Source organism: Dama dama, chromosome 14, assembly GCF_033118175.1.
Source record: "Dama dama isolate Ldn47 chromosome 14, ASM3311817v1, whole genome shotgun sequence".
NCBI classification, from domain to species: Eukaryota; Metazoa; Chordata; class Mammalia; order Artiodactyla; family Cervidae; genus Dama; species Dama dama.
In genome coordinates, this window is record NC_083694.1 from 38,955,332 (window position 1) to 38,978,403 (window position 23,072).

At 53.7% G+C, this 23,072-nt stretch overlaps 2 protein-coding genes across 2 annotated transcripts in view; one reads left to right on the plus strand and one right to left on the minus strand.

The window, feature by feature from the left end:
- PLOD1 (procollagen-lysine,2-oxoglutarate 5-dioxygenase 1) overlaps window positions 1–11,172 on the minus strand; it is a 31,174-nt gene extending 20,002 nt beyond the window's left edge. Inside the window, exons 1-4 of the mRNA XM_061160383.1 lie at window positions 10,638–11,172; window positions 2,052–2,143; window positions 1,761–1,891; window positions 573–736 (exon numbers count right to left, since the gene is read on the minus strand). Coding sequence (XP_061016366.1) covers window positions 573–736; window positions 1,761–1,891; window positions 2,052–2,143; window positions 10,638–10,713 — 463 coding nt within the window. The 5' untranslated portion in view covers window positions 10,714–11,172. The remainder of the gene's footprint in view (window positions 1–572; window positions 737–1,760; window positions 1,892–2,051; window positions 2,144–10,637) is intronic.
- Window positions 11,173–16,477: 5,305 nt separating this feature from the next.
- On the plus strand, window positions 16,478–22,089 carry KIAA2013 (KIAA2013 ortholog). The gene is made up of 3 exons (XM_061160384.1): window positions 16,478–17,525; window positions 19,202–20,055; window positions 21,393–22,089. The coding sequence occupies exons 1-3, from the start codon at window positions 16,493–16,495 to the stop codon at window positions 21,408–21,410; spliced, it is 1,905 nt and encodes a 634-aa protein (XP_061016367.1). The 5' UTR covers window positions 16,478–16,492; the 3' UTR covers window positions 21,411–22,089.
- The last annotated feature ends 983 nt before the right edge of the window (window positions 22,090–23,072 follow it).

Here is a 23,072-nt window from a genome sequence, read left to right on the forward strand (position 1 = left end):
ACTATCTTTGCCAATAGGGAAACAGGGTTGCTGGGGCAGACCCCTCTTCGTGGCTGGACAGAGGAATCCAGAATAAAATATGGGTTTTACTCTCCATGCAGCAGGAAGTCACTGAGCTATGTGTGTGGACTCGCATCTGTGCTGGGTGGAGAATGGACTGAAAGGGGCGAGGCTGGAGGCTGGCAGAGCAGTCAGGAGACTACTGCCCACACCAGCGGCGCCAAGAGACAGTGGCCAGGGTTGTGGACGTGAGCGGGCAGACTCCAGAGATCTCTCGGAGTGGGAGTGGTGTGACCTGCTGAAGGACTAAGGTGGGGGAGGGGAGGGAGGAATCAGGGGTGACTCCCTGTTTTGTCCTGTGCAGATCGGGGGGCTAATGAATGAGATAAAGAAGACTGCAGGGGAGCTGATTTAAAGGTTAAAAACTCAGGAGTTCTTCCAAGGACACTCTGCATTCAGTAGCTTGCGATAGCCATGTGGGATGTCGAGCCAGGGGGTCGTCCCCAAGGCAGCAGATGGACCTCTCTGGAGCCTGCCCCATCTGCCACACGCTGTGTACCCAGGCTCCTCACCTCCAGAGCCCAGGAACCTCTTCCCGTCGGACACCATCGGGTACTTGGCCTCCAGCCTGCGGTCCGGGTAGATGAGCTCCTCGGCGGAGAAGACCACCTGGCTCCTGGCCTGCCGGAACTTCTTCAGGAGCTCTCGGGGCCCCGAGGCAAACACGACGTCGTAGCTGTGGCCAGAGCCAGGAGAAGATGGAGCAGGGCGGGGAGGAGACGGGGTTGGTGGGGGAGCAGGGGCTCAGGAGGGCACAGGCAGGAGGAGCCCAGGCTTCCCTGGTGGCTCAGACGGTAAAGAACCTGCCTGCGATGCAGGAGACCCAGGTTCGATCCCTGGGTCAGGAAGATCCCCTGGAGAAGGGAATGACTACCCACTCCAGTATCCTCGCCTGGAGAATCCCATGGACAGAGAAGCCTGGTGGGCTACAGGCCTCAGGGTTGCAGAGTCGGACACGACTGAGCGACTAACACTATCCTCCTCCCACGCTCTCCCTGGGCCACATCTGGCAAATAGATCAGCTCTGTTACCTTTGACCCTGCCCACCAAGTTTCCACCCCCTCCCTGGGAAGAGACATGGTCCCCATAATCTGTGCCCATTTCACACCCAAAAGATAGCTCAGCGGGCTTCCCTGGTGGCTCAGTGGTAAATAATCCACCTGCCAATGCAGGAGACACAGGTTTGATCCCTGGTCCGGGAAGATCCCACATGCCACAGAGCAACTAAGTCCACATGCCACAACTATTGAGCCTGTGCTCTAGAGCCCAAGAGCCGAAACTACTGAGCCCAAAGAGAAAACTGAGTCCCATACGCCACAACTACTGAAGCCCGAGAGCCGTAGAGCCTGTGCTCAGCAACAAGAGAAGCCACCGTAATGAGAAGCCCCGTGAAACGCAACTAGGGACTAGCCCCTGCTCACCACAGCTAGAGAAAAACCTGCAAACAGCAATGAAGACCCAGTGCAACCAAAAACAAATATATAAAATTATATATATTATATATACATTAAAAGAAGCATAGCTCACCATACCTGGGCAGGTCCCCCCACCCATCTTTTCACCAAGAGTGGAAATGGGTCTTTTCTGGGATGCATAGACCCCTTAGAACTGCAGGCAACCCTAACTAGAGTAATCCCCACCTCATCCCTGATGTCCCGGCAGGGCCGCATTCTAGAATATTCTACCTCTCAGCTGCCTACCTGTCTGTGAAGAGAATGACCAGGTTCTCCTTGTCGGCGTGCTTCTCCAGGGCTTTCTTCAGCAGCCGGACCTTCAGCCCTCCGCCTGCTGACGTCACCTCCCCAGGCCAGTCCTCCCCCAGCCCCAGCGCCTGCAGAGACAGGCCCCTTAACATGGGCTTTTGCTAAAGAGAAGCCTGGCCAGCTCAATTTCCAGCCCCACCTGGGCATCTGACAGACAGAGCATCTTGACTTCTATCTGTCCAGCACTTCCCCTCGGCTGTCTCTGCCCCCACCCAGGGAGCCCCTTACCTGGATCTTGTAGTTGAAGAACTGAGCTGAGCGCTTAAAGCGTCGGAACCCTTCGGTCTCCTTCGTGGCCACGGTGAGGACCAAAAGGTTGTCTAGGGACACAGAAGGGAACGGAGGATGAAGAGAGGTGGCATCAGGAGTGGGTAACTGTGCCCAAAGGGATGTGTCAAATCCCACGGGATGTATCTTCACATCAACCCATCACAGACAAGGGCCCAGGGCCCAAGGAGGAAGGGGCATGCCTATGATCACTCAGCAGGTTAATGTCAGAGCTGCGACGTGACCTGGGTCTCCGTCCATCTGGCAACCGACCAACGTGGCCAGAAGTGCCCAGAACAGAAGCGTCTGCACCTTGCATTATGGGACTGGGTCTCGCTGGATTTAAGGGCAGAGGAAAGGATTCACTCTGAATGTTGAACACCAGGAGGACCTCTCTGGCCAATGTCAGACATCATCCTGCGAACAACCTCCACTCTCCATGCCTGCACTTAGGGCAGACGTTGCTAATTGATCTCAACACATTTTTGTGCTGAGCCTCACTTGGCCTTGGATTCTCCCAACACCGTGAGAACCAAGAAGAGTTGGCCTGCAGTAGAAATTCACTTGAAATTCTGGCTTTTGGCCAGAGAGCGGCTATGCTACCTTTTCTCAAAAAAAAAAAAAAAAAATTAAAAAAATTTTGTATTGGAGTATAACCAATTATCCTGGAATAGGAAATGGCACCCCATTCCAGTACTCTTGCCTGGAAAATTCCATGGGCAGAGGAGCCTGGCGAGCTACAGACCACGGGGCCGCAGAGAGTCAGGCGTGACTGAGCACATAATTGATTAACAATGTTTTGACAGTTTCAGGTGGACAGCAAAGGGACTCAGCCAGACATATTCATACATCCATTCTCCCCCAGACTCCTCTCCCATCCAGGCTGCCACAGAACACTGAACAGAGTTCCCTGTGCTATACAGTAGGTCCTTGTTGGTTATCCATTTTAAATAGAGCAGTGGGTACATGTCCATCCCCAATTCCCTATCCATTCCTCCCATCCTTACCCCCAGCAACTATAAGTTCATTCTCTAAGTCTGTGAGTCTCTTTCTGAAGTAAGTCAGACAGAGAAGGAAAAATATTTTATGGCATTCCTTATATGTGGAATCTAAAAAAAGTGAAATAAATGAACTTACTTATGCTACCTTTTTTACAAGGAACCACTCTGGGCTCTGCAGGGTGGCTTTATCTCTACAACAGAACCTGCTGGAAACTCTCCCACATGCCACCTCTGGGAGCCCTGGACAAACTGCTCCCAGACCATACTTTGAGACTGCATTCCCTGGGGAGTAAAGGCTCTGGGAGTTCTCTGGTGTACTAGTGGTTATGAGTGTGGGCTTTCACTGCTGAGGCCCAGGTTGAATCGCTGGTTGGGGAAAAAAAACAAGCTTTGTAGCTGGCTTGGATAGGCTCCTGGCTCTGCTCCTTACCAACTGTGTGATCTTGGGCAAGTCCTTGACCTTCTGAGCTGCAGTTTCCCCCTTGTAAAACAGGGGTAATAACAGTACCTGCTTCCTAGGGCTGCTAGACTAATTAAATGGGATCAGGCTCTGGTGGTTCAGACAGTAAAGAATCCACCTGCAATACAGGAGACCTGGGTTCAATCCCTGGGTTGCAAAGATCCCCTGGAGAAGGGAATGGCTACCCACTCCAGTATTCTTGACTGGAGAATTCTGCATGGACGGAGGAGCCTGGCGGGCCACAATCCATGGGGACCCAATGAGTCAGACACGACTGAGTGACCAACACTTTCACTTTTTTCACTTTCTGTGCTCAGTCACGAGCACTTTTTTTCACTTTCACACGCTTAGTCATGTCTGACTCTTTGCGACCCCAGGGACTGTAGCCCGCCAGGCCCCTCTATCCATAGGGATTCTCCAGGCAAAAATACTAGAGTGGGTTACCATGCCCTCCTCCAGGGAATCTTCCCAACCCAGGGATCAAACCCAGGGCTCCCACATTGCAGGCGGATTCTTTACCGTCTGAGCCACCAGGGAAGCCCATTTCACTTCCAGGCCTGGAAAATCTTTGTTGGAATGCTGGCACACACTAAGAGCTATTCGTGGTGCTGATCACTGAGAAGCAAACGCCTTGCTCTGGCATTCAGGGCCCCTGCCCACTGGCCTTTGACATCCTCATTCCCTCCACCAAGCAGGCCCTGCTCCTCATCTTGCTGGGCACCTCCCTCCTGCCAGGGTTTTCTCTCTCTGCCCTTTCTCTAACCTTCCTCCCGGTCTCACTTCTTCCCTACCTCCACCTCTATGAAGCCTTCTTGGATTTCTCTTGACCTCTCTCCTGCCCTCAAAGGCAGGACTCCATCATTTGCAGCACTCATCATTGATTCACTGGGTGAGTTTTGTTTCCCTGGGGTCCAGGACTTAGCACTCTTATGGATGAACAGACCTTCCAAGTGGCCAGGCCAGCACAGTTAAGTCAGGCCCTCCCACCCTAACCTCCCCAAGAAATCAGGAGGAGCCTGGGCTAAAAGAACAAAGGGGTCCAGCCTGGCAGAGTCGGCTGAGCATAGAGGCAGGCTGCCGGTCCCAGAGCAGGGGGATGGCGCCAGGCAGCCGGGCCAGGATTGGCAAGAATCCACTGGGGGTGGGTCCGGAGACCTGGGGCAGAAAAGGGTGGATTCACTAGGCAGGTGTGGAGAGGGGAGGCCTCACCATCTGACCCTGGGGTCCAGGGAAGAGGGGCGTGGCTCACACTCGGGGGAAGGACTCCCTCCAACTCCTGCCTGGATGGTTAATTCTGCCCCCAGGAAAGGAGAGCCAAAGCCTTAGCTCTGAGGCCCTCTGGTCGACAGCAGGGGCTGCTGGGGACAGGAAGAGTGTCACATTTCATGGATGGAAAAAGCCAGTGTGTGCATCTATGTGAGATTCTGGATTCTCTACTGGCAAGGGCTCCTGAAGTCAGACGGCAGGGGGCAGGGCGGGGAGAAGACTCAGACACTGTAACCTGCCCAAGGCAGCACGATGATGTGGACGCAGACATCTGGCTCTAAAGGCCCCTCTCTTAACCCTGCATGCCCTGCTCAGGCCTGGATTGTGGTCAGGCATCCGTCTCCATCTAAAGAGACGGTCCAGCCAGGCCCTCCCCATATGCCCCCTTCCACCTGCCCAGCCTGTCTCTGCTCAGTTTTCCTTGCCAGGGTCTTGCAAGGAGACCTTACAAATCCTATATTCCTCGGGCAACACAATGTCCACTCTCCTGGCCACGATCGCCCAGTGCAGGAGGTCCCAAACCTGCCTGCATATTAGCATCACAAAGGAGGTTGTGAAATCCACACTCCTGGGTCCCAGGACCAGCAATCTGAGATGGAGCCAGGAGGCTGGATTGGATTCTTCCTCCACTTCCCTGGTGATTTCTGATGTCAGCCACGTTTAGAAACCTCTGGTCCCACCCATCTCCCCTAGTCCTCTGACTCTAGGCTCCAATGCAGGGCCTGGAAGGCTGACGTTGTTTAGTCACTCAGTCGTGTCTGACTCTCTATGACCCCATGGACTGCAGCACGCCAGGATTCTCTCTCCTTTACCATTTCCCAGAGTTTGCTCAAACTCTTGTCCATTGAATCAGTGATGCCATCCAACCATCTCATCCTCTGTCATCCCCTTCTCCTCCTGCCTTCAATCTTTCCCAGCATCAAGGTCTTTTCTAATGAGTCGCTCTTCACATCAGGTAGCCAAGTATTGGAGTTTTAGCCTCAGCATTAGTCCTTCCAATGAATATTTAGGGTTTATTTCCTTTAGGATTGACTGGATAGGACCACCCATCCCCTGGTCCTCTGACTCTAGGCTCCCATGCAGGGGCTCGGGAGGTGGTTCACAGCAAGAGAACTCAAGGCAGGCCCGTGCCCTAAGGGACCCTGGCACTAGCTCTCAACATCCCCATGAAACTGCCTTGATGAATCCAACCGGCACCCTATTCTTTTGTCCTGCCTGCAAAACTTGCTCCTTCCCCAGACCACCTCCAGGAAGCTCTCCTCAATCTCATCCCCTTATATCCATCAGTCCTCAGCTCAAGCAGTCTCAGTGTGCCCCGCAGGTGCAGTATCAGTACAAACCTGCTCCTTCTCCCTTCATCATGATGAGCCCAATGTCTCTATTTCCTTGGTGTCCCTCCCCAGGGCAGGGACTGAGTGTGACTTGGGCCTGATGTGCAAAGGGTGGCCTTTGGAGCCCTGTCGGGAGTGACTATTAGGCACTAGCACCAGCTGAGCCTTGACTCAATGCCACGCACTGCCTGAAGCGTGTCACATCTGTTATCGAATTTAACCACCAACATCTTAAGCAGGGACTTTCCTGGTGGTCCAGTGGTTAAGAATCCTCCTGCCAATGCTGGGGTCACAGGTTTGATCCTGGTCTGGGAAGATCTCACATGCCGCAAGGCAACTGAGCCTGCACTCCAGGGCCTGTGCTTTACGACGAGAGAAGCCACTGCAAGGAGAAGCCCACTCGCCGCAACTCACAAAAAAAAGCCTACAGGCAGCCGTGAAAGCCCAGCACAGCCAATTAAATAATTTTTTAAAAAACCATCCTATGTGATAGGTGACATTTCTACTCCCCTTGTACAGGCGAGGAAACTGAGGCACAGAGAGGCTGCATAACCTGCCCAAGGTCACAGAACCTTGACGTATAAGACAGGAATGAGCTGGAATCCCACACGCCCATGCCCTTCACCTCCCTGTCCAAGATCCTGGAATGCTGGGAATCCCAGCTGCCAGCTGAATCCAGCCTTTCCAGTCGCCTTCTCTCAGGCCTCCCCAGCATGGGCACCCGGCTCCAGTCACGCGGTGAGGTCTCTTCCCAAATCACCGCGCAGCCAGAGCTCTGGGCAGCCCACAGGCTGACAACGTGGAGGATTCGCCTTCCGTGAACACCAGGGACCCGCCCACCTGCTTGCTGTCTGGTCCAGCCAGCCGCCATGGGCTGAGGCCAAGGCCCGCGTGAGGCCGGCCATCCAGGGCTCTCGGTCCCCCTGACCTGCTGCTCCAAGTCCAGCAGTGGTTTCCCTGGAGAGATGATGACCCATGATCCAGGGTCAGCAGAGATAAACCAAACAGCAGAGCGGAGTGGCAAACTGTGAGAGACAGACTGCTAGGAGAGTAACTTAGCCTCTCTGCGCCTCTGTTTTCCTATCTGCAAAACGGGAGTAGTATCAGTAGTATCAGGAAATATCTTGGCAGTCGAGCAATGGTTAGAACTCTTCGCTTTCACTGCTGAAGGTCCAAGTTCAATCCCTGGTCACAGAACTAAGATCTTGCAAGCTGTACAGAGCAGCCAGAAAAAGAAAAAACACCTTCCTCCAGAGACTCTTGTGAGGATTGAAGGAATTTTTGTCATATGGAACCTCCCCTAACAGAGGGAGCTGTGCTGGGGGAACCAGGATGGAGGGGAGCTGCCTTTCTGAGAGCAAGAATGACCGGAAAGGCTGAGCCAGGGGCTTGTGGGAGTGCAGACATCTCTCTGGGATCCTAAGAGAAGGCTGGGGATTCAGGCCAGTTCAGCTGTGCCCCGTGGTATGCCAACTCCTTGCCCCAAGCAATGCCAGCCCAGGCAAGGGGGCAGACGGTCTGTGCGTCTTGGATCTCAAGGCGTGGTCAGGACACACCCAATCTGCTCCCTGGGGAGGTGGAAATGAATGAAAACTCCTCCTCCATCCCCAACGCCCACCTGGGGCTGGAACGGAAGCAGAGCCTGGAGATGGGGATTCCCAGGGCCAGAGCCAACCCTGCCTCTCCTCAGGGGTCTGGCCTCCCACTCACACCTTTAGGTCTCCTCAGACTCCCCCCTCCCAACACACACACACCAACCAGCTGGGTCTGCCTGCTTCTCCATTTCCCGCTGTTCCACAGCAGGGCTTGAAGCTCCCACCAGAGCCTAGCTGGTAATCCTGGAGCCTCAGATCTCAGCGCCTACGGGGCTGCGGCTGGTCCTCCCCTCTCCGTGGCCAGATGAAGGCCTGCAGAGAAAGGCGTGAGCCCGGGAAGAAAGGCAGAAAGGACCGGGCTGCCTTTGGGGACTCCCCTGCTCCCTCAGCTCTGCGCAAATTTGCTTGTTTGGATCCTGCTTTATTGAAGGCCTTTTTTGGTACCCCCCCACCATCAGTCTGCGGGCTCCCCCAGGAGGGGGCAATGTCTGTTCCCTCGGGCACAGGAGGGCACAGAGGGTTCTGTCTCCCCCACCGGATTGGGCGTCCACTGTGATGAGGAGCTCCGTGTCTCCCCCCTTAGATTGGGAGCACCCGGAAAGTGAGAACCATCCATCTTTCTCTCCCTGTGTCAAATCCTTGGGTGTTCGAAGGGTGGACAAGCTCTTGAGAGAATCTCCACCCTACCGCCCAAGCCCCAGACAGCAAGTTCCTGGCCCCACTTCAGGCCTCGCTGGGCCCCCGAGGGACATCTGGCCCAGTCCCTGCGCCTGCCCCATGGAACTTTCCTCTGCAGCTGCACTATCCTGGCCACCTGGTGCTGGGCTGGGTGGCCCCGCCCAGCCAGGGGGAGGAAGGAGCTGGCCTCGACAGGAGGCCAGTAGGCAGCTTGAGCAAGGCCTAGAGAAAAAACTTCCATCCTCCGCTGTCTTCTTAGCCAGCAGACTGAGGGGTCCCAACCAGCTGGGTCTGGGAGAGCTGGAGAGACTCCTCCAAGCAGCATCTCCTGACAAGGACACCCCTCTATCCAAAGGTAGGGGTCAGCAGGAATGAGTAGAAGGTCTGAGTTGCAGTCAATGATGCCACCTCCAACCAGCTGTGACAACCTGAGACCAGGGGTCTAACCTTTCAGGGAACTCAGTCTTCCCAACTGCAAAATGGGCCCAATGATTACTTACGCTATCAAAAAGGTCTGAGTGGAACAAGGGAAGCACAGGGCGGCCACTTGAGAGCGGCCTGATATTAGCCACATGTCTGGGGACCTGCTTATCTACCAGGTACTTTACCTGGATTATCTCAGCAACGCCCAGAATCCTGCACACTCTGCGGAGGCTGCCTTGCACCTACTCTGCCCCCTCTCATCACCTGCTGGGGATCAGGGCACCTGCAGCCTTGTCCTCAATTTGGTCTCTCCAACTCACCCCCCTGAGTTTCATCATAGGTGGTTGGGGTTTCTCTCCTGGGATGGTCTAAAGTGGAGGGAGCCTACATCAGTAGAAGCAGAAGGAAGAGAAACTCAGGGGGAAAAAAGGCCAGCAACTAGACCCCGGCCACAGGCCCTTTGCACATACCACCAGCCCAGCCCTGTGCTTAGCACCGCCCTCATCGGATTTTTTGACAGGTCTTACTGTCCTGCTGGGTACTTCAGAAAGTAGCACTGGGCCCAAGAAAGAAAATGCCTTGATGGCCTGGGCATTGAGCTGAACTCTCACCAACAGGGCTCAACCCACGGAATCCCTGTTCAAGCTCTGGGACTGAGGTATGTTCGCTCCTGTTTTGCAGGCTAGAACACCAAGCCTCATGGAGATGAAGCAACACTGCTTCACCATGGGAGACATGTGGCCTTGGGTAGAACCTGACACAAAGGAAGTATTCAAGAAATGGTGGTTCCCATCCCTTCTCCTGGCCCAAGTCTGCTAAACTACCATCTGTCTCAGGTGCCATCTGCTAAACTACCCCCACTCTGTTCCCAGGTTCTCTAGGAGGGTGGAACAACAGAACGGGGATGATGGAGGCTGTGGCCAGTCTGGCTCTGCTTTGCTGGGCTTGCCCGCCTTCAGTGTCCCCCTGGGGGCTCTCAGATGCTCACTGGGCAGGTGGTCCAGGTAGAGCTGGGGAGGAACAGAGCACCCACTTGGGACACCTTGAAATCCAATCTGCCTTGGGGATGTAGAAGGAGCACTAGACCTGGAATCCAGCAGATCTGAGACCTACCACTCCAAGGCTGAACCTCCCTGGGCAGTCACTGAACCTGTCTGGGCCCCAGTCTCCTCATGTGCAACTCAGAGAGAGTTAAGACCCACCAGACAGGGGCAGAGCAGACCACAGAGGACACAGGCAAGTACCAACGGTTCTGGCATTTGAGCCAACCCTTCCACCCCCGACCCTGCCCAGGGGCCCCTCACTCCAGGGTTGTGAGGCCTAGGTGAGAATCCAGGTTCCAAAGTCCACAAGCAGAATGACCTTGGGCAAGTGAGTCAACTCTAGAGCCTCAGTTTGCCCAGCTGGAAAATGGGAATAGTAGAAGGATGGGCTTCAGCTTGGGATCGGCTTAACTGATGTCTGATCCGTGGCCAGCGCTCCATATATGGTAGCTACTGTTCTTATTATTATGCGTGCTTTGACCCTTCGGGTACTTAATGGGACTTCGGCCATTCCTCCCCTCCAGCGGCATGAAAGTGGGAACCGCAACCCTAAGAGGGGAAGTGACCAAGTCACCAGCGAGTCAGGGGACCAGCAACCTGAACCCAGAAACCCTCAGAAGCCCAGGACTTCCCTACAGACCTCTCCTAACGGAGGCAGCCCCTAGACCAGCCCTCCTGCCCGCATACTCCCGCTCCAGCCCCTGTTGCCTCCCTCCCACACCTCCCACTCCCCCGGCCCGGAGCCCTCACCCTCCGGCTTGGCGTCACCCTTCGTTTCTGCTAGGAGCAGCCAGCCCAGCGGGGCCAGGAGCAGCAGGAGCCGCATGGCTGGGATCTAGGAACGTCCGGCCGGTCCAGCGGCGCTCGCAGGCTGGAAACTTCGCGATGGGGTCGGCGATCCCGCTGCCACGCACTGGGCCCGCCCCGGGGGCGGTGTCGCGCCGCGCGGCCTGGGGGCAGGGTTTCCTGCAGACTCGCCCGAATCCGCTGCTTCTCCGAGTCCTAGCTGCTCCCTGCGGCCTGTTTCCGCGGCTCCCGGGTCCTGCCGCCGCCGCCCTGCTCCCTCTCTTCTCCCGGGGCTTCACTTCGACCGGGAAGAGGAGGCGAGACGGGGCGAGGCAACAGTTTCTATACCCAAGACCCTGCGCCAAGCCTTGATGGTAACGATCAATGTGAGCCTCGGTTTCCACGCTTGAAAAGTGGGGTTTACGATGGCTGCTATGCATTGGATCTTGCACGGGTTAGTGACGTTGCTACCAACGGGGCACTTCGAACAGCCCGGTGATAAGCTCTCAGTACATCTCAGCCCTTCAGATTTCGTTAGTCCTTGTTCAAAGCGAAAGTGGGCGTGAGGGTCTGAGCCTGGAGTGGGCGAGGCCGGCAGGAATGTGTTCAGAGGCATCCACACCCTTGCGGGCCCTCCTGGCTGCTGGCCATGTAGAAAGCGCATCACCGACCCACAATGAGGGCTCAGTTTACTCTGCCTGTTTGTCCCTGGGAGGTAAAGGACAACCTCGGAGCCTAGGAAGGTCTTGGCCCTGAGGTCACTGTTGAATGAATCAATGAATGAAATTGTTTAAGGTCTTTCACAGAAGTGAGTGCTTCAAGCATGTGGGACTGCTTCAGCGTGAGGAATACACCACTGATAGGATGTCATGAGGGGAAAGCAGTATATACACTATGACTCCACTCAGCAAAAATATATCCTTACAGACACGATGCTAAAAGAAAATGGCAGTCAAATGTTTACAGTCGTAATTTCCAGCTTGTGGGAACATGTGTATGTTATTCCCAGGTAGTTTTTATTTTCTTTTTTATATTTTTCATTGTTTTTAGAATTATTTTACAATGAATATATACTATTTGTACAATCCAAACAAAGTCAGCATATTATTTATGTATGTATTTATTTGACCGCGCCAGGTCTTAGTTGCAGCACATGGGATCTTCAACGATCATCCTTGCAGCACGCACTTTAGTTTCAGCATGTGCACTCTACTTGTGGCCTGTGGGATCTAGTTCCCCAACCAGGAATCGAACCTGGGCCCCTTCATTGGGAGCTCTGTCTTAGCGACTGGACTACCAGGAAATCCCACATGTTCTTTTAGAAAGTAGGTACAGTCCCTGGGAACCTGGGAGATCATCTCATTGTACAGAGATTCACTCGTGGTAAAGATGATAAAAGTGAGGCCCAGGGGACGCGGCAGCAAGCTCAAGGTCAAAAGGCAAGTGAAGGGAGGCATGTGTGCCAACCAGGGCCTCTGCCAGCCAAATGGGACCTGGGACCCAGGGCGGGGAGTTTCTGTAGCTGGGGACAGGACTTGATGCCAGGATCCACCGGATGTTTTTTAAATTCAGGAGGATGCAGGCTGAAATTCCAGCTCCTTCGAGGAGGAAATGGAAGGATAAGCAGAGGGGAAGAGAAGGAGCATGTGTTGACTGGCTCAGTTTTCAAAGCTCTGGCTCATGTCCCATTCCCCAGGGCCCTGCCATTTGGGCAGTATTGCCCCTGTTTGTGAAATGAGGAAATCAGAGCTCAGAGAAGTGGAGCAACTTGCTCAGTCACACGGCTGTTGTGGGATCACAGAAAGGGAGGCAACTTTTCTCTAACTTCCCTTTTGCTCGGGCCCAAGAAGAATCTCGACGATGGTGAAGTACTCTGGACAGAAAAAATCCTAGGGCAGTGGGGTTCCCAGAGTCATTGCAAACCAGTAGGGGAACTCAATCTTGGAGGCTGGTGGCCTCCCTTTGAGAAAGGATCACCCTGGTGAAGCCTGCCCCACCTCCCCAATTTCGATATCCATTCTTCTGTCCCCCCAACCCCCTTCACTAAATTGCTGCAACTTGAACTCGGTCCAAGCTTCATCGGAAGGGAAGGCCTGTCTCTTTAAGCAGCCAGGGGTGGCAGCCGCCCAGATGTTACTCCCGGTACGTGCTGCACGTGTTGTGCACATTTAAAGGAACCGGACTCTGCTTTTCTGGGAAGGTACAGAAAGGCTAGCTGGGCTAGAGGGCGGTGGTCTGGTGCCACAAGAGGCTGTTCTCCCTTTCATCCTCTGCTTTTACCCATTTTTATCATTTCTTTTGTTGACCGGAGGAAGTGTGATAGTCTCAGTGAACAGCTACATTCTCTGTGTTACTGGCAGATTCTCAGCCTCCGCCCACTTTACAGCCATCAGTGAGTCCCACTGGTACCTACTCCTTTTAATAATAATAATAGTAATAGAATTTCCAAGCTGTTTCCTTAAATTAAAAAAGTAACATGCAAGTAATATGCTAACTCCCACTGGCTTCCACTCCCTTTAATAATAATAATAATAATGATAGAATTTCCAAGCTGTTCTCTTAAATGAAAAAAGTAATATGCAAGTGAATATCATATGCTATAATTTCTGTGAAGGAAAAAATATAGATCTCTGTCTATATATTTGTTAGTGAATAGAATTTCTGGAAAAGTATCCAAGGAACAAGAAGCAGTGGTTCCACCTAGGAAGAGAAACTAACTAGCTGGAGCTCCTGGAAAGAGAAAGACTTAATGTCCATGTGTCACCCTTTTGTATATTTTGAATTTTGTATCATGTACATGTGTTTTCTGTTTCCTAGTCAAAAAAAGAAATTTAAATAATGAGTGTTATTTTTTAAGCCAGTGTGTGTGTGTATGTGTGTGTTAGTCAATCAGTCGTGTCTGACTCTTTGCGACCCCATGAACTTCCAGCCTCCTCTGTCCATGGGATTCTCCAGGCAAGAATACTGGAGTGGGTTGCCATGCCACTCTCGAGGGGATCTTCCCTAGTCCAGGGATCATACCCACGTCTCCTGCATCACAGGCAGATTCTTTGCTGCTGAGCCACTGAGGAACATATTTTAAGCCAGGCAATATGCTAAATGTTTAACTTGTTTGTCCAGCTTAAGTCTCAGACCAATCCAGTGCTGTCTTGTGATCCCCATTTTATGGATGGAGAAACCCAGGCCCAAGGAAGTTAGTGGACTTGCTAGCAAGGGGCAAGGCCAAGATTCAAAACCCAGGTAGCCTCAAGCCAGGGTCCTCACTCTTTTTTTTTTTTTAATTTACTTTTGACTGCGCTGGGTCTTTGTTGCTGCACTCTGGCTTTCTCTAGTTGAGGCAAGAAGGGGCTACTCTTTCTTGTGGTCCATGGGCTTCTCATTGCAGTGACTTATTTTGTTGTGGGGCATGGGCTCCAGAGCCTCGGACTTCAGTAGTTGTGACTCACTGGCTTCATTGCTTCGAAGCATGTAGGATCTTCCTGGACCACGGATTGAACCCATGTTTCCTTCACTGGCTAGCAGATTCTTAACCACTGGACCATCAGGGAAGTCCAAGGTCCTTTCTCCTGACCTTCTGACTTTGTTGTGGCTATATTGCTGACCCTGTGATTCCTTCCCCTGGGGTGTTTGAGAGTGGTAAGAAGTTAAGAGAGAGAGGGGGGCTTCCCTGGTGGCTCAGCGGTAAAGAATTCACCTACCAATACAGGAGATGGGGATTCCACCCCTGAGTGGGGAAGATTCCCTGGAGGAAATGGCAACCCACTCCAGTATTCTTGCCTGGGAAACCACATGGACAGAGGAGCCTGGCGGGCTACAGTCCATGGGGTCGCAAAGAGTCAAGTTGGATACGACTTAGTGACTAAACAACAATAATGACAACAACAAAGGAGTTAAGAGCACCAACAGTGACCCTTCTCTTTGACGTAGAAATCTACTTCCAGAAATTGCTCCCCCAGAAACAATCTCAAAAGTAGACCAAGCTGTATGTCTATCACACAGATGTTTACAGTAGCAAAAACAATTTCATAGGTTTACATGTACTGTGTAGTTGCACCTTGCTTGCTTTGCTTGTATTAACTTATTTATTCCTCAGAAATCTGAGAGGCAGGTTCTCTGGTCATCCCCATTTTACAGGTGGGATCAAGCCTGGTTTAGTTCTTTGCTCTCATTTCACTGTTCCTCCCAAGTACTTCTGCCTTGCTGAGTTGGTTGGATGGATCCTATCTGTCTAACTGTAGGTTATGGATTCCTGCACATTCATGAAGCTGTCCTGTGGGCTTGTGAAATCCTTGTGGGAGTTAAGAGTCTGTGTGTATGTTTTGATAATGATCTTAAAAATATAAAAAGGTGAGCATACTGAAGGATCACCTGGAGAGTTGCCTTCTCTTAGGGTGCTGGCCCTAGAACTCAGCAAACACATCTGCGTCTGCACACAGCTCACAAGAAGCCACCTCAAATGACCGTATAATTTTCAACAACTGGAAAGCACACTGTCTGACTTTGGAATGTCCTGAAACTAAAACGGAAACAATCGTCCCATTGTCTTCTCCTGTGCTCTGATTGAATTTTTTCCCCCCAGAAACAAAATTTCTCTTCTGCATTGATAATTCACAAATGAAAAGCATTTTCAAAGCATGCAGCTTTAGTGTTTTATGTTATTTAATAAGTTAAAACTCACAGCTGACATCAAGAAGATGACTTAGAGGCCTTTCCTGGTGGTCCAGTGGTTAAGAATTCCGTGGTGGCTCAGATAGTAATGCAATGCAGGAGACCAGAGTTCCATCCTTGGGTCGGGAAGATCCCCTGGAGAAGAGAATGGCAACCCACTCCAGTATTCTTGCCTGAAGAATTCCACGGACAGAGGGGCCTGGTGGGCTACAGTTCATGAACTTGCAAAGAATCATACAGGACTGAGCCACTATCGCTTTCGTTTTCTTTTCCAATGCAGGGGACATGGGTTCGATCCCTGGTCTGGGAAAATTCCACATGTCTCGGGGCAGTTAAGCCCTCTAGAGAGGCCGCATGCTGACACATGCCAAATAAATAAGTAATTAAAAGTTATTTATCTAAAAGAAAGAGAAGAAGATGACTTGGTATGATAGAGAAATGGAGTGTCCTGGAACTGGTTTGTGTCCCATACATACTGTACATGCAGCCAGACTGGTCTGGAAAAGTGTCAACAAAATATATACTAGGAAATCTGATTGACAGTGGTTACTTTCTTTTCTTTTTCTTTCTTTTTTTTGGGAGGGGGGTACTATTCTGCGCAGTTGTTAAGTATTTTTGCAGTGAGGATCATTTTTACAGAAAAAAGTTTTTAAATTATTTTTTAAAAATCTTAGGGCTGTTGAATCCATCAGTAGCAGATGGGGCCCGACACGTGTTAGGTTTGGCTTGCGCGGTGGCTTTTTTCTTTTTTCTTTCCATGAGCTGGAAGCGTCCAGTCTTCCACAGACCCCGATAGGACTCTTTCGGACTTGGCATAACCGAAGAACCGGTGGCCCATCCCCCGGCGGCGGCCGCCCGCTCCTTGCTGTGGCCCCGCCTCCTGTGGGGCCCGCTCGCGCCCCTTCCTCCACCCGCCTCTTTTCCATCTGTCGCAAAAGATTCGGCGGCGCTTGACGGCCGGTGTTGTTTGACGGCCGGAGGGAACCGAGAAGGAGGAGGAAGCAGCTGTGGTGGCTGCCGCGGCGCCTGTGAGTGGAGCCGGGGTGGGCGCTGCGGTCCGGGCCCGGGAGTGAGGCGCGGGCGCCCGGGCCGGTGGGCTGGGCGGCGGGCCCGGCGGCCGCCCCCGCGCCGCGCCCGCGCCTGGCGGCCCGATGTGGCTGCAGCAGCGGCTTAAGGGGCTGCCGGGACTGCTGTCGAGCAGCTGGGCCCGCCGCCTACTCTGCCTGCTCGGCCTCCTGGTGCTGCTTCTCTGGTTCGCGGGCTCCGGGGCGCGGCGGGCGGCGGGCGGCCTGCAGCTGCTGCCCTGGCCCCACGGCGAGCCGGGCGCTGCCGAGCCCTCTGCCTGTCTGGAGGCGGCCACCCACGCCTGGCGCAGCCTGCGGGAGCGGGGCGAGGCTGTGCCCCTGGGCCCTGGAGTGCCATCTCTGGTGGCCAACGGCTTTCTGGCCCTGGACGTGGTCGCCAACCGGCTGTGGGTGACCCCTGGGGAGCGGGAGCCCGCCGTGGCGCCGGACTTCGTGCCCTTCGTGCAGCTGCGCCCGCTGAGCCCGCTCCCTGAAGCTGGGGAGTCAGTGTTGCTTCTGCGGGAAGGGCTGCTGCGGCGAGTACGTTGCTTGCAGCTGGGGACCTCGGGTCCCGGCCCTGTGGCCGCCGGCCCGGGCCCCGCCTCGGCCTCCGGCCTGCTCACGGGATCCGGCCGAGACTGCGTGCTGCTGCAGGAGGACTTTCTCGCTCACCGTGGCCGACCCCACGTCTATCTGCAGCGCATCCAGCTCAACAACCCCACGGAACGCGTGGCCGCGCTGCAGACTGTGGGGCCCACTGCCGGCCCGGCCCCCAGGGCCTTCACCAGCACCCTGGAGAAGGTCGGAGACCATCAGTTCCTCCTCTACTCTGGCCGGTCCCCGCCTGTTCCCACGGGGCTGGTGCACCTGGTGGTGGTGGCCGCCAAGAAGTTAGTGGACCGTCTCCAGGTGGCTCCCAAGGCGCAGCTGGACGAGACTGTGCTGTGGGTGGTACACGTTTCTGGCCCCCTTAACCCCCAGGTGCTCAAAAGCAAAGCAGCCAAGGAGCTCAAGGTGCTCCAGGACTTGGCTCGGAAGGAAATGCTGGAGCTCTTGGAGATGCCAGCAGCTGAGCTGCTCCAGGATCACCAGCGCCTCTGGGCTCAGCTCTTCAGTCCAGGTGAGGTCCGGCTTTGTCGGGCGTCCACACCTTGAAGCAGGGTGAGCACAGCCCACCCTGGGGATGCCCCTGCAAAGTCAGCAGAGCTGACACTGAAGGGGGGTCCTAGGGTGGCTCATACTTGGGCTTGCCATTGGGTCTGGGGCTGACTCTTGCTCCACCACTTAGTATCTGCGTGACCTTGAACCAGGCGCTGACTCTCTCTTGGCCTGTATTCAATAATAATAGTAACGCCTACCTCAGAAGACATTCAGCAGAGTCTTATGAGAGAAGTGCGTAAAGGGCAGGTGTTATTGTTACTTGTTCTTGTAGATGAAGCCTGGTTTGAGCAGAGTGGTTTGGGGGGTGGGGGGAAGGATCACTTGGTAAAGGATAAATGAAGGGCCTGGCTGGTCCCCAGAGTCTTTCCTCAGTTCCCCACAGTTTCAGCTGGTGACAAGCTTGGGCTTCTTTTTTTAAAAAAATTACTTATTTTTTGGCTGAGCCAGGTTGTTGTTGCAGCATGCAGTTTTCTCTAGTTGTGGCTTGTGGGATGCAGAGCCCACGGGCTTAGTTGCTACGTGGCATGTGGAATCTTAGTTCCCCAACCAGGGATCAGACTCTCGTACCCTGCATTGGAAGGTGGATTCTTAACTACCGGACCACCAGGGAAGTCCCTGGTGCACACTTTTAAGGGTCCCACTGGCTGCTGTCTCAGCATATAGACAGTAAGTGGGGGCGGGGGGCAGTAGAATTTGGAGACCAGATAGGTGGTTTTGGCAGGAGCCGAGGTGAGGGGAGGGTGGCTGGGACCAGAGCTGTGACTGTGGAGGTCACGGTGGATGACTCTGATACTTTCGGAGCTGGAGCCGCTGGGGCTTTCAGTGGACTGGCAGTGAAGAGTGAGAACGTGAGGGTGACTCCTGAGTTTGTGGGGAGGGTGCCAGCAGGTGTCTGGAGATGATTTAAGCAAGGATTGGGGGGGACTGGAAGAATTCAAACCTTCAGGTTCAAAATGCCTGTCAGACATCCAGGTAGAGACACCACATGTGCGGTTAGCTGTCTGAGGCTAGCGTTCATACAAATCTGGGAGCTCTTCTGATCAGATGTTGTTTGAGGTTATGAGCCCAGGAGACAGAAGCAGCCTATGACCGGCCAGGGCATAGGTGACCGTTCTGGAGACAGGGGACTGGCCTTTTGACTTGGCGTCATAGGCTTGGCTAAGTCTGTGTTCTTCTGGACTCTGGCAGGAGCCCCACTGGCAGGTTTCAGGCCCTCGGGGCTCCACGTGGTTATGTGAGGAAGCCAGGCAGGATAATGTTCCCCCGAACTCTAGGGAGACTAGAACTGCTGTTTTTATCAAGGACAAAAACTTTGTGTCTCTGCTGCTCTTTTTGTTGTTGTTGCTCTTGTTATTTATTTGGCTACACCAGGTCTTAGTTGCAGTACTCAGAATCTTTGATCTTTGTTGTAGCATGCGGGTTCTTTATTTGCAGCATACACTCTGAGTTGCAGCATGTGGGATCTAGTTCCCCGACCAGGGATCAAACCCTTGTTCCCTGCATTGGGAGCACAGAGTCTTAGCCACTGGACCACCAGGGAAATCCCCAGCTCTGCTGCTCTTGATCTTTGTTTCATAACCTCAGCCTCCCAGCAGTGTTGGTCCTCCTTAACATGCAACCTTTATGGCATGACAGGTGTGGAAATGAAGAAGATCACTGATGCCCATACTCCATCTGGCCTGACCGTGAACCTGACGCTGTACTACATGCTGTCCTGCTCCCCGGCCCCGCTGCTCAGCCCCGACCTGAGCCACAGGGAGCGGGACCAGATGGAGTCAACGCTCAACTACGAAGATCACTGCTTCAGCGGCCACGCCACCATGCACGCTGAGAACCTCTGGCCAGGCCGCCTATCCTCCGTCCAGCAGATCCTGCAGCTCTGGGACCTGTGGAGGCTGACCCTGCAGAAGCGCGGCTGCAAGGGGCTGGTGCGGGCGGGCGCCCCCGGCATCCTTCAGGGCATGGTGCTCAGCTTCGGCGGCCTGCAGTTCACCGAGAACCACCTCCAGTTCCAAGCCGACCCTGACGTGCTGCACAACAGCTATGCCCTGCATGGCATCCGCTACAAGAACGACCACATCAACCTGGCCGTGCTCGCAGATGCTGAGGGCAAGCCGTACCTGCACGTGTCTGTAGAGTCCCGAGGCCAGCTCATCAAGATCTACGCCTGCGAAGCGGGCTGCCTGGACGAGCCTGTGGAGCTGACCTCGGCACCCCAGGGCCACACCTTCTCGGTCATGGTGACACAGCCCATCACGCCGCTGCTCTACATCTCGACCGACCTCACGCACCTGCAAGACCTGCGGCACACGCTGCACCTCAAGGCCATCCTGGCCCACGACGAGCACATGGCCCAGCAGGACCCGGGGCTGCCCTTCCTCTTCTGGTTCAGCGTGGCCTCCCTCATCACCCTCTTCCACCTTTTCCTCTTCAAGCTCATCTACAATGAGTACTGTGGGCCTGGCGCCAAGCCCTTCTTCAGGAATAAGGTAGAAAGCCCCTGTGTCTCCAGCGCCCAGGGCCCCAGCCTTGTATTCTGTCCCAAGTCTAGGACAGAGTGAGGCTGGGGGAGTGGTGGGATATCCTTTTTTTTTTTAATTTATTTTTAATTGGAGGATAATTGCTTTACAACGTTGGGTTGCTTTCTGCCCTACATCAACATAAATCAGCCATAGGTATACATATGTCCCCTCCCTCTTGAACCTCCCTCCCATGAAGTGTCCTTTTAAGCTAGTGTCCTCTGTCCTCATCACAGAGGGGAGCAGGTATGCTTTGAGAGGACAATTAAAAGTACCTTCTTAGAGGAGCCCATTGGAAGGGCAGCTGTGGAATCCAGACATGCGTAGATACGTCTGCTGGCCTCACAGGGACGTAGGCAGTCCTGTCACCACATCCTAAATCTCAGCAGTTAAAAATACCTGCCACAAACCCCTAGATGGACTTGAAGCCTGTACCTAAACTGCTGATGAGGTCTGCACCCCCACCCCTGAGAGCCTGTTACCGAGTTCAGAGGTCAGTCCCATGCAGTGAGCCAGGACAAGTGAAACAGGACATTTCCCTCCTGTTTCCTGAAACATCTTTGCTCCCAGGAAGCCATGGTTTGGGCCATGATGACTGTGGAACTCTCATCGAAACATGTCTTGGAGTTCAGGATGGGTGTCCCTGGGGGAGGCCGCCTGCCATTCCTCTCATTAGATTGTAGTGGGGTGGAGGGTAGGTGGAGGGTACATTTAGCTCCAGGTCTGTGCTCCCAGTGGCTTCTGGTTCAGAGAAGGAAGTAGCACTTGACCTAAAGGCGTGGGAGAAGGATCAGAGGCTGGTCTGAGCTTGTCAAGCGTGAGGAACACAGAAGTCAGATCAAAGAGAAATGTGCAGATGGCCTTCCCGGGTGGCTGTCACGGGCTGCATTGCATTTGTGTGGGTCTGGCAGCCTCAGTGAAGCAGGTGGGCGGGCTGCTTCTCTCTGCTGGGTGGTGGACTTCTCTGCTGTTAATCTGGCCTAGCCCCATCCAGCCATGGTTCCCAGCTGATCAGGGGGACAGGCCAAGCTGTCTTCTCGGATCTTGCCCAGTGAACTCCCACCCCTGAAGCCAGGCCTGGCCAGAGCAGAGCCTGTGAACTTGCTGCACCTGCCTAAGGAGACGCCCAGGCCCTGAGCCCAGGATGGCTGTAGCCTATCTCTGGGTTGGGCACCGTCATCCCAGCCGGCTGCGAGCCAGGATGGGATGCTAGCAGGGTGTTCCCATCACTTGCTTCCCTCAAGATTGCTGTAGCTGTCCACTGGGGTTGGCGTGTGCAGTAATGTCCTGTCTTGTTGATTGAACAGGAAGATCCCAGTGTCTGAGTGACATCAGTCCTGCTTTCAGTCGCCACTTGCACAAGATGCCCAGCACTGAAAGTCCTGCTGCTGCGAACAAGGGATCCTGTGAAAGCACCCAGCCTTTTGTGCCTTGTTGGGGGACACCAGTGACTCAGAAGTGCGTGTGGATGTTCAGGAGTTTGCATCGGGGAGGGGAGGGGAGGGGCCGATGGACTTTTTGTAAGCTTTTGATTCAATAAAATGAACCTGTACGGAAAATACTTGAAATTGAACTCACTCCTTCCACTTTCTCCCTTTCTTCTATCCCAGGAAATAGACCCTCTTTTGAAAAGACTTGTCTAGGAAAAAATGTGTTCTTTTCCTAATTTAATGTGTTCTTTTCTTGAATGAATTTTTATTAATAATTTATTGTTGAGATTTTGCCAGATGACTTTTGCATCCAGTCTTCGGTAGTGAATCTTGGCGGTGATTTCTGGGAGGTTTGGAGCCCTGTAGGCTGCTTGCGTGGAGAGGGTGGGTCTCCATCACCCTGGGGTTTGCACAGCGTGTCCTTACCATGAGCCTGTGGAGACCGTGGTTTTGTACCTCTGGGCCTTAGGGGAGGTGTTTAACTTTCCAGTGACTGTTGATTGTTGGGTTTTGGAATACCAAAGCTTTTTTTTGTCGTTCTGTTTTTAAATAAATCTCTTTCAAACTTCCATAAGCAGTTTGTGTGTGGTTAAAACCTCTGGAGACTTCAGACCTTCCTCAGTCACCAGACTGGGGGAGAATCTGAAGCACAAGGCTCTGCTGTGGTGACAGTGTTCTTTTCCCACATCCTCTCCCCTTCAGAAGAGCCCCCTCAGATCATGTGGATGTGGCCCCTGCCACCCTCCTTGGGGGTTGCTGCATGTCCTGGCAGAGGGGGCTGCTCGAGGAGTGTCACCGAGGTCCCTTCCTGCTGCGGTGCCTCACCCCTAGCCTGCCCTAGTCTTGCTGCCCGTAGGACTGCTGCTGCTGTTCACTTAGCCTTGTCCGACTCTGCAGCTCCATGGACTGTAGCCCACCAGGCCCTATGGGATTTCCCAGGCAAGAATACTGGAGCAGATTACCATTTTCTACTCCAGGGAATCTTTCCGACCCAGGGATCAAACCCAAGTCTCCTGCATTGGCAGGTGGGTTCTTTACCGCTGAGCCACCTGGGAAGCAGGCCTCCTGCCAGTTCTGGAAGCTAAGGTCTGAATCCTTTGTGGGGAGAATTGGAGCAGAGCGGCCATGCTGAGCATGGCAGTCCACCTTGGGGACCGTCACTCTGCTTCCTAGGTGTGTGTTTTGAGCAGCTTGACTCACCTGGTTTCGGTGCCAAGGTCCCAAGGGTCTGGCCCCCAGCAGGCAGCTGGGAGAGGGAAAAAAAAAGTGCCTCAGGCTCTTCTCTGAGTAGCCCCAGTTTTTGAGATGCTTCAGTCCTGAGTACCATCCTCTCCAGCTCTCAGGGTGCAGAGCATTGAATGCTTCCTGATTCCAGCCAGGGTACCCTTGGCTGGCAGGGGGCGAGGTAGACTGCGGTTCACAGTGTGACGTGGCCTCTAATCACTGCATTCAACTGGAAGCTACTTGGCCACAGGAGCAGTGCTTCATGGCTCCCATTCCTCCTGTTTAACTTGAGGCAAGGCATGGTGTGGGCTCCTGTACATGTAAAAATGAGCC

Coding starts and splice junctions, on each gene's coding strand:
- KIAA2013 (XM_061160384.1), top strand. CDS start 16,493: ATGTGGCTGCAGCAGCGGCTTAAGGGGCTGCCGGGACTGCTGTCGAGC. Junction 17,526..19,201: donor GGCTCAGCTCTTCAGTCCAG/GTGAGGTCCGGC, acceptor ATGGCATGACAG/GTGTGGAAATGAAGAAGATC.